Source organism: Xenopus tropicalis, chromosome 2 (assembly GCF_000004195.4).
Source record: "Xenopus tropicalis strain Nigerian chromosome 2, UCB_Xtro_10.0, whole genome shotgun sequence".
Classification (NCBI taxonomy): Eukaryota; Metazoa; Chordata; class Amphibia; order Anura; family Pipidae; genus Xenopus; species Xenopus tropicalis.
The window spans coordinates 132501790-132514423 of record NC_030678.2 but is presented as its reverse complement, the minus strand read 5'-3'; the positions used below and the strand labels follow the sequence as shown (position 1 = coordinate 132514423).

At 35.6% G+C, this 12634-nt stretch overlaps 1 protein-coding gene across 3 annotated transcripts in view; it reads left to right on the top strand.

Annotated features, from left to right (window-relative positions):
* Positions 1-12634, top strand: part of vwa8 (von Willebrand factor A domain containing 8) — a 196901-nt gene that overhangs the window by 116639 nt on the left and 67628 nt on the right. For all 3 annotated transcript variants that reach the window (XM_012957744.3, XM_031897124.1, XM_031897122.1), the window contains exons 25-28: positions 1195-1314; positions 4639-4844; positions 6760-6911; positions 11452-11560. In XM_012957744.3, the coding sequence (XP_012813198.2) occupies positions 1195-1314; positions 4639-4844; positions 6760-6911; positions 11452-11560 (587 nt within the window). The remainder of the gene's footprint in view (positions 1-1194; positions 1315-4638; positions 4845-6759; positions 6912-11451; positions 11561-12634) is intronic.

The following is a 12634-nucleotide window of genomic DNA, read 5'->3' as shown; positions in this document are numbered from 1 at the left end:
ACGAAAAAGGCGCAACTTTTCGCGTAAGTTTTAACGCTACGGAAAAATCGGGCGATTTGACGCAACTTTCGTAATGGCTACGAAAAACTCGCGTTTTTACGCAAAAATCGTATTGGTAACGAAAAATTCGTAAAGACGCCGAAAAAATACGAAAAAATCGCAAAATGTTCGTTTTCAAGTCGGAACTTTTCCAATTCGGGTCGGATTCGTGGGTTAGTAAATCAGCCCCTTAGTCTAATAATATTAATGGTATTAGTAATATTCTGAGACTTTTTGTATTTTTATTATTTGTAGTTTATTAATTACTTCACTTTTTGTTCAACAGCTCTGCTGTTTGGAATTTTATTAGCTATCTGGTTTACTAGGGATCAAATTACCTTAGCCACAAGGGAGTGGTTTGAATGAGACACTAAAATTGTAGCCTCACAGAACAATAGGTTTTGGCTCTGGGGTTAGTGACCCCCATTTAAAACATGGGAAGAGTCAGAAAAAGAAGGCAAATAATTCTAAAACTATAAAAAAAATAATGACATCTAATTAAAAAAATGCTTAGAATTGTCCATTTTGTAACATACAAATGTTAACTTAAAGGTGAACCACCCCTTTAATGCCATGCAGTGCTGTTTTTTGTTTATTGATACTTCATTTGACATAAAGACTCAAAGACAAACATTTTCACAAAGCTTGCAATGGGCCTAAAAGTAAAATATGATGCCTTATGTGTTTATGTTCAGTGGGTTATACATGTATTGGGACCTTAGCTGGCTATATCCAACTTCTGTATGAAAAAAATGAGAATTTCAGAATGTGTAGTTATACATAGTTACATCTGTTTGTAGGCATGTTTGGGCCTCTCCCATTATGCATTATGTTCCTGTATTTAGGATATTTATAACCATACCTGCACTATACTCATTTATACCTTGGTCCCCCCCCCTTTTTCTTTTAACTGTTGACCTAAGGTATGCTTTATATAGAAACTGATATTTTATTATATTCATTACTAAATTGGGAGGTGACACATTTTATTTGCACCAAGACTAATGAATTAATCAAGTTATATGAGGCATTGCTTAATTTTGTTGTTGTATATAAAAATGCATTGCTATGTGTTTTTTTTACTCCTAAATGTTTCACTGCTAAATTAGTTTACTATTACTTACCGTAACAAATAACATAAAATACATTTCCCAGATCTTTCCAAACTAGATAGAAGACCAAATCTGATTGCTATTCATCCTGATTTTAAGATGATTGTGCTTGCAAATAGACCTGGATTTCCTTTCCTGGGAAATGATTTTTTTGGTGCATTGGGTAAGTATCTGCTCTTACAATTAGAAATAATGCTTTTGTTTAAATGTTGGCATGGCTTTGTTATCTGTATTGTTTCAGCATGTCTCTTCATTGCATATCTTGCCAGGAATTATAAAATATATATTTGGTGGTATTCAATCCAGACATGTCTCACACGCAGTCATAAAAGCATTATTTTTAGTTTGGCAATCTTCCCTTGTTGGTATGAAATCAGATCAACATTATTCTGTGTTGTGAAACAAATGGATTCGCTGTACTGTGTACAAACTTTGGCTGATCTATAAATACTAAAGTCTTTTTAAAACATTTTTGTTGTTCCTATAGGAGTTGGCTGGTTGCTCCTACCTAAATTTTAACACTTATCTTTTTTTTTAGAATTACTTAACTACAAAATGAATGTTGCCAAAAAGAGCAAATAAGTTATTTGAATAAATATAGCTAGAATTATACACATAGTTGTCCTTCAACACTTATAAAACAGTTAATTGGCTCTTAATGAAAATGACCCTAGTTTGTTTGATGAGGGAATATGGGAGTGATTTTATGGTTCACTTATTGGAACTATATTAAAACAGGAAAATAAATAAATACAGTATTTAATACCAGTTTACAGATCCAGAGGGAGCAGGCCTTGTTGTGTTGAATTATAATTTCATATCTCCAGGCATTGTTGATTGAGAAAAAAAGATGCCCCCAAAGCAATTCCTTTATACTAAAGTGAAATGTTACACTATTGGCAAGCAGTGCATTTTTTCTGAATCAGATTGGTATCTACAAATACAATCTATAGCCAATATTCCCTGTTTTTGGCTACATAGTCGATCTCAGTTGTTCCATTAAAGATTGAACAAGTTATTTGAATAAATATAGCTAGAAATATACACATAGGTGTCCTTCAACACTCATAAAACAGTTAATTGGCTCTTAATGAAAATGACCCTAGTTTATTTGATGAGGAAATATGGGGGTGATTTTAGGGTTCACTTATTGGACCTATATTAAAAAAGGAAAATAAATAAATACAGTATTTAATACCAGTTTACAGATCCAGAGGGAGCAGGCCTTGTTGTGTTTTTGTGTACCAAGTCCTCTTTTAAACTTGATTCATGTATATGAACATCACAAATATTTAATTCAAGAAAGGAATCAGTAAAAAGTGTCCTCATTTGGCACGACTGTTAATCAAACATAATATACTATAAGTTTAGTAGAAACAAAAAATGTTTAACGTAACATTCAACATAATGGTTATAATTATAGGCTTGGGTATATCATGCCAAAGTTAGTGCTGGGTAAGTGGATAGACTAGAAACCAATCATTCCTAAAGTGTATAATGACCCAGGTGTATAAACCTTGGGTCTGTCACTCGTATCTCAATGACCAGCCAGTAATAGGATTTAAAAGACACACCACCGTCAAAGAGTGGTCCAGGTGCTCAAAGCCCCGAATAATGTAAATCTTAAATTCGCTAGTGAATACAGTGCCACACTTTTTGGATCTTAAATTAAGGGATGTTAAGGGTGGAGACTAATATATACAGAAATCCCTGTGCAGGGAATTCACTTTTAAGAGTGGATTCATGCCATCCCAGTCATTTATTTAAGGGGATTTCCCTGGGGCAATTCCACAGGCTGCGGAGGAACTGCAGCACTGACGAGGCATTTGTTGAACAAGCTTGCATCCTGAGAGATCGCTTCGAGGATTGTGGTTATGCCATAAAGCATCTCTTACCTGCATTCCTGAAAAAGCTACTTATGGAGAGAACAGCTCTGCTTAGTAATAAGCCTATTGGTAGGGTTGCTACGACTGATAAGAAGGGGGAGGTCCCTGCATTTGTTTCAACATATAGCAACCAATTTTACAAGGTTAAGAGTATCATTTAGTTCCTCTTACCAGTCTTATATAATGATCCTCAGCTTTCTTTAATTTAGAGAATGGCTGCAGGTTCGTTTCATGCAGGGCTCCCACCTTGGGGAGCTCCTTATCTCCAATGCTGTTTAAGTCTGAATCAGCCAATTTTACTTGGCTTACCACCAAGGGCACTTACCCCTGTGGTGCACGGAGGTGCATCACATGTATTTACATTAGGCTTTCTACTATGTTTAGAAGTATGGCAACCAATAGGTCTTTTAAACACTTCTTACAGCGTTCTGGTGTGCAATTGAAGCCGCTTCTTGTTGATCCTATAGGTTTACACATGCTGAGTCCTTACTTTGTAATACCATCCTAGATAATGGCAATTACATGTTTTTTATAGCGACATCATTTGCCTTTATCACTAAAATGAATGCCCTAATCTTTTTTTATGTTCACAAACCAAATTCCTTCTCTATTTTTAAGTATTGGGCATTACTTTAAACTGTGCTTACATCGCAGATATAGTAAAAGGGTTTGCAGCTGCGTCTGGACCCTGGGAATTAAGTGGGCTTGTAGACAAATATAATTAGATTTCTTAATACAAATGAAAGAACATAAATATTGTGTAATAGAGACAATTTCCAGCCTCATATTAAGAGGATAAAGGATACAGGCTGGTAGATTCAGTGCAATTAAGAAATTAAAGGTCATTCTGGAAATACATGTACTGTAGGGATTGATAAAGGGATTTGCACTAAATTTTCTTGTGGGACCCATGGACCTCTTGCAATGCTCTAAGATTATGTCAGTTGTGTACAAAGGACAGTGGTACATGCCCAAAGGAGACACAACTGCAGAGAAATTGCAGCTGTCTTATGACCTTTATGTTTCATATATTCTAGCTTTTTACTAAATATGTTAAAGCAGGTTCACAAATACAAAAAAGTATACAGTTTCTTCTGAGGAACCCTGAACCTTCTCAGGACCTGTATATATATTCACAGCCATATTTAAAGAAATAAAGAGAAAGAAAGATTGCCAGCGCTTAGTTTGCCTTAAAAAATAATTTTTACAAAAAATGAGGTGTTAGTACCACACTTTGGCCAAAATATGTAAGCTCACGTGCCACGTCAAGGCTCCTCATTGTACATGAGTCCTACACTGTCTAATGACTTTGAGTCAGTGATGCAATTAAAATAAAGTCCCCCAGCAAACAATGTGACTGAGTAGTAAGACCCTGTTTAAAGAAATATTCAATGTCACTATTTTTAGAAATTCACTTTAGAGTTTGTTCCAAAGAGTTTTCAGTAAGACTTTATACACACTAATGCCTTCAGATTTGTGTTTATATACTGTATATCCTAAAACCATATATCTATTTGTATCATGATAGCTTGACACCTACTGTATACAATATACTAATATCAATCACATTAAATTCTGAAACTGTTTTCTACTTTTTGCAGGTGATATATTCAGCTGCCATGCAGTAGACAACCCAATGCCTCAGTCTGAACTTGCAATGTTAAAACAATATGGACCCAATGTACCTGATGCAGTTCTGCAAAAACTTGTTGCTGCATTTGGAGAGTTAAGAAGCATGGCAGACCAAGGAATAATCACATATCCTTACTCAACCAGAGAAGTTGTCAACATTGTTAAACATTTACAGGTAATGTATACCCTAAAAGAGTCTACCTTGGTGTGCTGTGGTTCTCTTGGCATTTGCATATACTAGGGATGCAGCGAACCTAGTTTTTTTTATTCGGCTAAACCCCTGAATCCATTGTAAGGGATTCGGCCTAATACTGAACTGAATCCGAATTAGCATACGCTATTTTGGATTTGGAAGGGTTAAATGTCGCAGCGCGCAATGACAAATTTTCCACTTCCGTGTTCACACGGCAACATTTAATCCTTCCAAATCCGAAATGAAAAAGGCTGAATCCTGGCCGAATACAGATTCGGTGCATCCCTAGCATGCACACTTGCACACACAAAAGCACAAAAAAGATAAAAAACTGGGCTAGTAAAGCTATTATGTCTTTGCAGTTCCTTGCACACAGTTGGTGTGTTGTTGACCATACTGCTAAAACAACAGAAAAAAGAATTCATTTTTTATTTAACAAAATACTTAACCTGTAAATGATACATATAGCACACAAAAGTATTGGAGTGTAAATAAATGTAGTGAATGATGCTGTCTAATTGCAAACAAATTACAGTATATTAATGAGAATATTAGTCTTTTGTCTCTGTAGATTTAAAAGTGCATACTACAATTTGCACACTATACAGTCTGCAAACTGCTGAAATGTAAACTATTTGTTTCAAATTATATTTAAAATACTTGCTTCGCTAATATAGTTACATAAAAATGGCATGCATAAGCCTTGTGGCTTAACCCTTTATTCTTAGATGTGAAGGTCCAGGACTTTTCACACAGGATTCATCCCAAGGTATTAAACGAGCTTAGCTCTGTGATTGCCAGACCTCTTCACTTAATTTTTCAGGATTCAGTGGCGTCTGGCATGGTGCAGAGGGACTGGCAAATTTCTAACATGGTTCTGTTTTTCAAAAAGGGATCCTGTGCTCAGCCTGAAAACTATAGGCCTGTTAGCCTGACATCAGTGGTAGAAAAGCTTTTGGAAGGGGTAATAAGGGATAGTGTACCTGAATACATTGCAAATCACAATACTATAAGTTTGTGCCAGCATGGTTTTATGCGTAGCAGATCTTGCCAGACTAATGTAATTGCTTTTTATGAGGAGGTGAGCAGGAATTTTGATTCTGGAATGGCAGTGGATGTCATTTACTTGGACTTTGCTAAAGCATTCAATACAGCATACACACAGAAAGTTAATGATAACATTGAGGAATATTGGCCTGGAACATAATATTTGTACTTGGATAGAGAATTGGCTGAAGGCTAGATTACAAAGAGTGGTGGTAAATTGAACATTTTTTAATTAGGTCAGTGTTGGTGGTGGTGTATCGCAGGGGTCATCCCTTAATCTTTTGCTTTTTAACTATAGAAAATACTGTTCCTATTTTTGTTAACGATACTAAATTTCAAGTATGGAATCAGACTGGCAGGGTCAGCAGTAACCAACTGCACTACTTGCTTTAGATATGTCAGTGTCTGAGGTAGAGCAGAATAACTTTAAAACAACAAAGACTTTCCCCTTAAATCACTGCATTGACATTCCTTGCATGTTGATATCTACTTCCCAACAATTCAGTTAAAGAAATGAAACAATGAGGATGAGTGGTCAGATGGCCAGGCCTATGATTATGTATTAAAATGATGATAGAATGAATTTCAGCACAAAAACAATCCCTAGGTGAATGTTTTACCCTATTGAGTATTTTTCTGAATGGTACAATGTGCTTGGTCAGATGGGAGATTATGGGGGAAACAGATGGCAGATTGAATGTTTTTTTGTATTTCATCATCTGAACCTCTAATAGGAAAAACACACTGTTACTTCTCATGAAATTAATACTAATTTGTTAGATAATAGATAATTAATTACTAAATGTTCCATTAAAAAAATATTTTTTCCCCACCCTTTCTATTCTTTTAGAAATTTCCAAATGAAGGACTTGCAAATGTAGTTAGAAATGTTTTTGACTTTGATTCCTACAACCAAGAAATGCGGGAAATATTAATGAACTCTTTACACAAGCATGGAATACCAGTTGGAGCAAAGCCCACCAATATTCAGCTGGCTAAGGAGTAAGGAAAACAGTTTTCCTAAACATTCTACATATATTACAATTTATTCATTTGGGAACTTAAATGTGGCTGTTAATATTAAGTCTATTTATTTGTTAGTGGTTATAATCGGAAGAAGTTATTTTAACATTTTAATCTTAACTGTATGACATTTTAGAAACACTTAACTGTATTAATATTAATAAATTAGTTTATTCTGTTCAAATTAAGCTGTTTCGTTCTTGTATTTAAAATACATCAGTTACAGAATATGTACTTTGATATCTATCTTGGAACAGTTGACCAAAAGTGAATAAAACATTCCTGTTGTTCTATTGTATTTTATTGATTGTGTAAGCCAACCTGTGCAATGAAAACTGCCTGCAATCATATCAAAACTCTACGCAAAGACACAAGAGACTTTTTGCATTCTACAGTGCTGGCCTATAGATGACAATGTAAATTTGGAACAGTAGTCTCTTTAACTAACTACATGGGAAAATTCTGGTGCTGCTGGAGCCTGAGGCAACATTAGTGAGATTTATGTGTTAGAGCAATTTACAGCCTCATAACACAGCAGAAAAATCTACTTGCCTGCACTAATTACAGCTGCAGATACAAACTGATGCAAATTTGAGTAATTTTTCGAGTAATTTGAGTAATTGTTTTCTTTTTAAATAATAGTATCACTAATTTATTCACTGTAATATCATTAATTAGTTAATGTTAGACCAGTGCTGCCCAGCTGAAGGTCTTGTAGGCTCTTTAAGAGATGTTTAAAAAAACTCTACTGACCTCTTTGCTAGTTATGGATGTAGGGTTGTATAAAGTTTTTGATCCTTTTCATCCTTGGTATAACAGGGGACTTACCATGGCTAAACAACATTCACTTGATTTTGTAGTGTATTGGAAGGCCAAAACCAATCTAATGTTGAATATTTCACATTTTTAAATAATTCATTATTGTTTACATAATAATTTGTCTACTGGCTGGAACTATTTTGCAATAGTGTTTAAGTGAAGGACATTCATTAGAAGATAAGAGCATTTATGGCTGTTTCCTTCATTAAAAAATAAACAGAAATGTGCACATAAATAAGGCTCCTGAAATTTTAAAGAAAAATATGCAGTAGGTGTAAATTATACTATGGGGCTGATTTACTAACCCACGAATCCGACCCGAATTGGAAAAGTTCCGACTTGAAAACGAACATTTTGCGACTTTTTCGTATGTTTTGCGATTTTTTCGGATTCTTTACGAATTTTTCGTTACCAATACGATTTTTGCGTAAAAACGCGAGTTTTTCGTATCCATTACGAAAGTTGCGTAAAAAGTTGCGCATTTTTCGTAGCGTTAAAACTTACGCGAAAAGTTGCGCATTTTTCGCGTAAGTTTTAACGCTACGAAAAATGCGCAACTTTTTACGCAACTTTCGTAATGGATAGGAAAACTCGCGTTTTTACGCAAAAATCGTATTGGTAACGAAAAATTCGTAAAGAATCCGAAAAAATCGCAAAACATACGAAAAAATCGCAAAATACCGATCATTACGAAAAAAACGCAATCGGACTCCATTCGACCCATTCGTGGGTAAGTAAATCAGCCCCTATATGTAGAGATTTCTGGCAGTTTTTCAAAATCACTCAAAATTTCATAATCTCAAAAAGATGCAATCAATATTACTTGATTTTTATTATGTGACAAAAATGGGAGGTGTGGTTAGATAAAGCCGAGAAAAATTCTGATAGGGATTTACCTTTACTAACTGATTTCTGGTAAGATTTTATTTGTATTATATTATTAAATAAAGTTACAGGTACCTTTGTGACTTTAGGCTTACTTATTTCTTAAAGACTAATCTGCACTAATGTTTTGTGTGTTTGTGCTATGTGGAGGGGCATTTTGGGGTGGGTGCTTGCCTTTGCGCCTTGAAGCTTAGGTCCGGCACTGCTGTAAGCATTAGTCAGTACCTTAAACTTGATGATATCTAAGCCATAATAATGTACTGTTAGGTCCATAAATATTGGAAAAAAAAAAATTGGAAAAAAGTTGTCTCTGTCCAAATATTTATAGACCTAACTGTATATTGATTAACATTTATGGTGCTCCAAATTAAAGAAAGCTAAGTATCCAAAAAACACCAGGTTCCAAGCATTCTGGATTAATAAATCCCATACTAGTAATTCAAAAATTACTGTAGACTGATACATTTTCAGACTCCCCCAATGGCACATACTACTCAATAAGTATATTTTTATGAAATGGTTTACTTATATGAGCTCTTTTATATAATATATTTTTAGATTTCATTGTTTGGGGTATAGTTTTACTGCCATTTTTAGTTAAATAATAATAATAATAATAATAAAAAAAACAGCAATGCTATACTTAATGCTCAGTTGAGAAAGTATAGAGCACTACACTAGTTACCTTTTTAGAATGACTGATAAAAAGGATTGCAGCTGTTGTCTGCAAAAGTGCATTATGAGGCGTGAATCACCTGAATAGTCTGGGAGTAAACCTTCTCCGCGAATTTTGTGATCAAATGTGAAAAGGCGATTTCAAACTTGGTGCACCAACTTAAGCAGGCCTTCACGCCACATAAAGTACAACTCGCTGAACCCACAATTATATATTGTTCTACGATTAATAATGATTAAACTGCTGTACTATTTATTGATTCCAAGGTACAATCCAATTATAAAATCAGATTCACTTTAAGGTTGCAAATTCACAATAACGTCTTTGCTGTCCATTCTTCAAGGACATCACAAACCAAGAAAGCAGAATCCAAATATGCTGGTGCACCTGAACCCAGGCCATAAACTTCTCTTCCACATTTACCCAGACCCACAGGTTTATTTTGTTCCTACCCTCCAATAAATATAATGTTAAGGTGTTTTTCAGTTGCTGGCAGACACTGCTTTAGAGTCAAATCAACATCTTTACATTCTATATCAGAGAAGCTGGCTAGATATCACCATTTAGACTGTCTTTACGATTTGGCTGTTTTTCACTGCATTCTGTTTCCAAATGTGCCCAATCACATTCTTTAGTTTCTTTAGTAATGCCAGGTACCTTTGTAACATATGAACTATTCTATAAAGATTGCATTTTCTGCAGTGGTTTGTTATATTTACTGATACTGATAAATAAAAGAAATCTATTAATGCACAAATTCAACATTTCTTCTTAACTAGTTTTTGGTTGCCTCTGCACTTCCTGCTTTTTCATTTTTGTGTTTAAATGTAGATGTTGGTATAATAATAGCTCTGTAATTAGAAAAGTAACCCCGTACTAGACTCTTGTTTAGGTAAAGTGCCTTAATACACTACAACGTTATATGACATTGTTCTGCCTACACTGCAGCAATTACAGTTCAGTATCAAACTGATTTCAACAACTGGTATAGTTAAAATATACCAGGTGGGTAGAGGCTTATAATATAGGTGGGTGAGGGAGTATTATCATGCTGAGCTAGATTTTTCTACATAAAGTAGATGTATAATTAGAAACCAATCTTTTCCTGACATTTCCAAATACTGCAAAGGGGGAAACATTTAATAATTCACAGCAGATTGTTTTTAAAAGTCAAAAATAATGAGCAGCATTAGCTAAATATATGAAATACACATTAAATGTATTGGTTTTGACTTATTTAGAAAAATGCTAAAGTATTCTTTATCTTAATCTTTGCTAGTCTTCATCTTGGATTATGCAATGTGTGATAGATACTTCATGTATGAATGTTTAAGTGGCCAAATCACATAACTTTTGGAGTCCTGCTGATCATCACTTGCTTAGGGCAAGTCACTTAAGCTATATCTACTTATATTGTTATAGAAAAAAATGTGTTTTTTTTGTCAAAGCACTCAATTAATAGTGCTTCACAAGCAGACACATGTAACTGTGAAATTTAACAAGGCAAGCCATTGTCTCACTTTCCCAAGATCCTTAAACCTTGTGACCTGTGTGGCCTTGTGTGTGCAGTCTGATAATCTTCAGTCTTTTTATTCTTCTGCACTGCAAGTTGGAGTGATGTCAATCCTGCTCCAACGGGCCATTAGAATTATGGGCAGGTAGCAAGATAACCACTTGTCCCAATAACATATACTGGTGGAGAAAACTGTACTGTGTGAGTGCTTACAGTTGAAAGTCTTGTCTGTCCGTACAATTGGAAGCAGAATGGGTTTTCTCCACTGCCATATTTGCACCAGTTAAGAAAACACACTATGTGCCACTAGGCTAAAGGTTGCAGCACATTGTGGTTGGTGGTTGACAGCGCTGCTGTCAGGAAAAATCAGCAGTGGTTAAAACACCCATCAACCAGTTTCTTCTGTAATGCTAAAATGCACCACCTAGTGGAAGGTATAAGTCATATTCAACCTGGAGGTAAGAGTTGCATTGCTGCCTGAAAGGCATTGTGCTGTGGCTGTGCTGGCTGATTCGGTGAGCACTGACTCAAGCCCACACATCATCACTTAAATTTAAAAAAGCATGTGAATTAATTAAAAAATAACAGTTTTAAAAACATTAATTACACTTAATTTTTTCCCACAGGCTTCCACTGCCAGAGGTCAGTTTTACTGGACACTGGACCATTACTCAGTCTGGAAATGTTCGCCGTAAGCTTCTGTGTCCAACAGAAAAGCATCAGCTTACTATAAAGGTTTGGTTTTGTTTTTTTGCAGCTGGTAGCTATAACTCACATGTGTCAATACTGTGCATTTTTCAAATTTAACTAATTTGTATCATTGCTTTTGAACATTTAATTTCAATTCTATATAAAACATGTCTCAAAATTAAGACACTGAGGAAGAGTTTTTTGTGCATTAAACTAGACATGATAAAGGAAGCTTTTGACTTCCTTTTAGAGCTCTGGTGCATGGAGTGATATGTTCCCTGCTACTAATTATGGTGATGCAAATGTTGCTACTCCAACCAGGCCCTGACTAGCAGTCTGTGGAGTCTGCTTGTCGGGGCCCGACTAGCACTCTGCTGTAAGATGCCATAGCAGGGGAGGGCCAAGCCGACCGAGTGCCTTAGGCAACCTGGTTGCAAAGTACCTGCCTAGCGCCCACCCCCCCATCCCCTTGGCAGGTGCCTCTTCTGCCTACCCCTAGTTCTGGCCCAGTGCCATAGACAGTCACTATTTATGAGGCTGCTAGGGGGCTGTTTGGTCCTAGTGTCCCACTACCACTTTTTATTTGTATTGGTGCATTTTAGTGGTAACCCCTGATACCAGTTAAGCCATGGAAATCAAAACACTTGAACACACAAGAAAACACAATGTGCTCTAATCCACCTCATAATCTGTATGTGCTGACAGGAATGGAATAGCATCTGCCAGTCAGTAGTCATACAGAAAAGCTTTTTTGCCAGTGTTAGTAGTTAGTTGCACACAGCTGTGTGTAGTCAGCGCTTTAGGAATGACCAACTTCTGTTTAGTTTAACAAAGTTTCCCCTTGTGTACCAGCAGCACTACAAAGTAAAGTATAATTGGAGTTCCTGATCTTTATTAGGTCCTTTCTTCATGAGTTTGGCTTTAAATTCACATAAATTGAGAATGAAATATGAAATCACAGTTTTATTTCCTTCCAAGATCCCTCCTCCTACTCATGTTTGCAATTATACACTGTACATGTGAGTGGGAGCTGTAATTATAAGCTGTAAAAATATACTTTGTTATGTGAAACTATTTTCTTGCAAAGCTGGTTGAACATCATAAGCTATGAAAATGCTG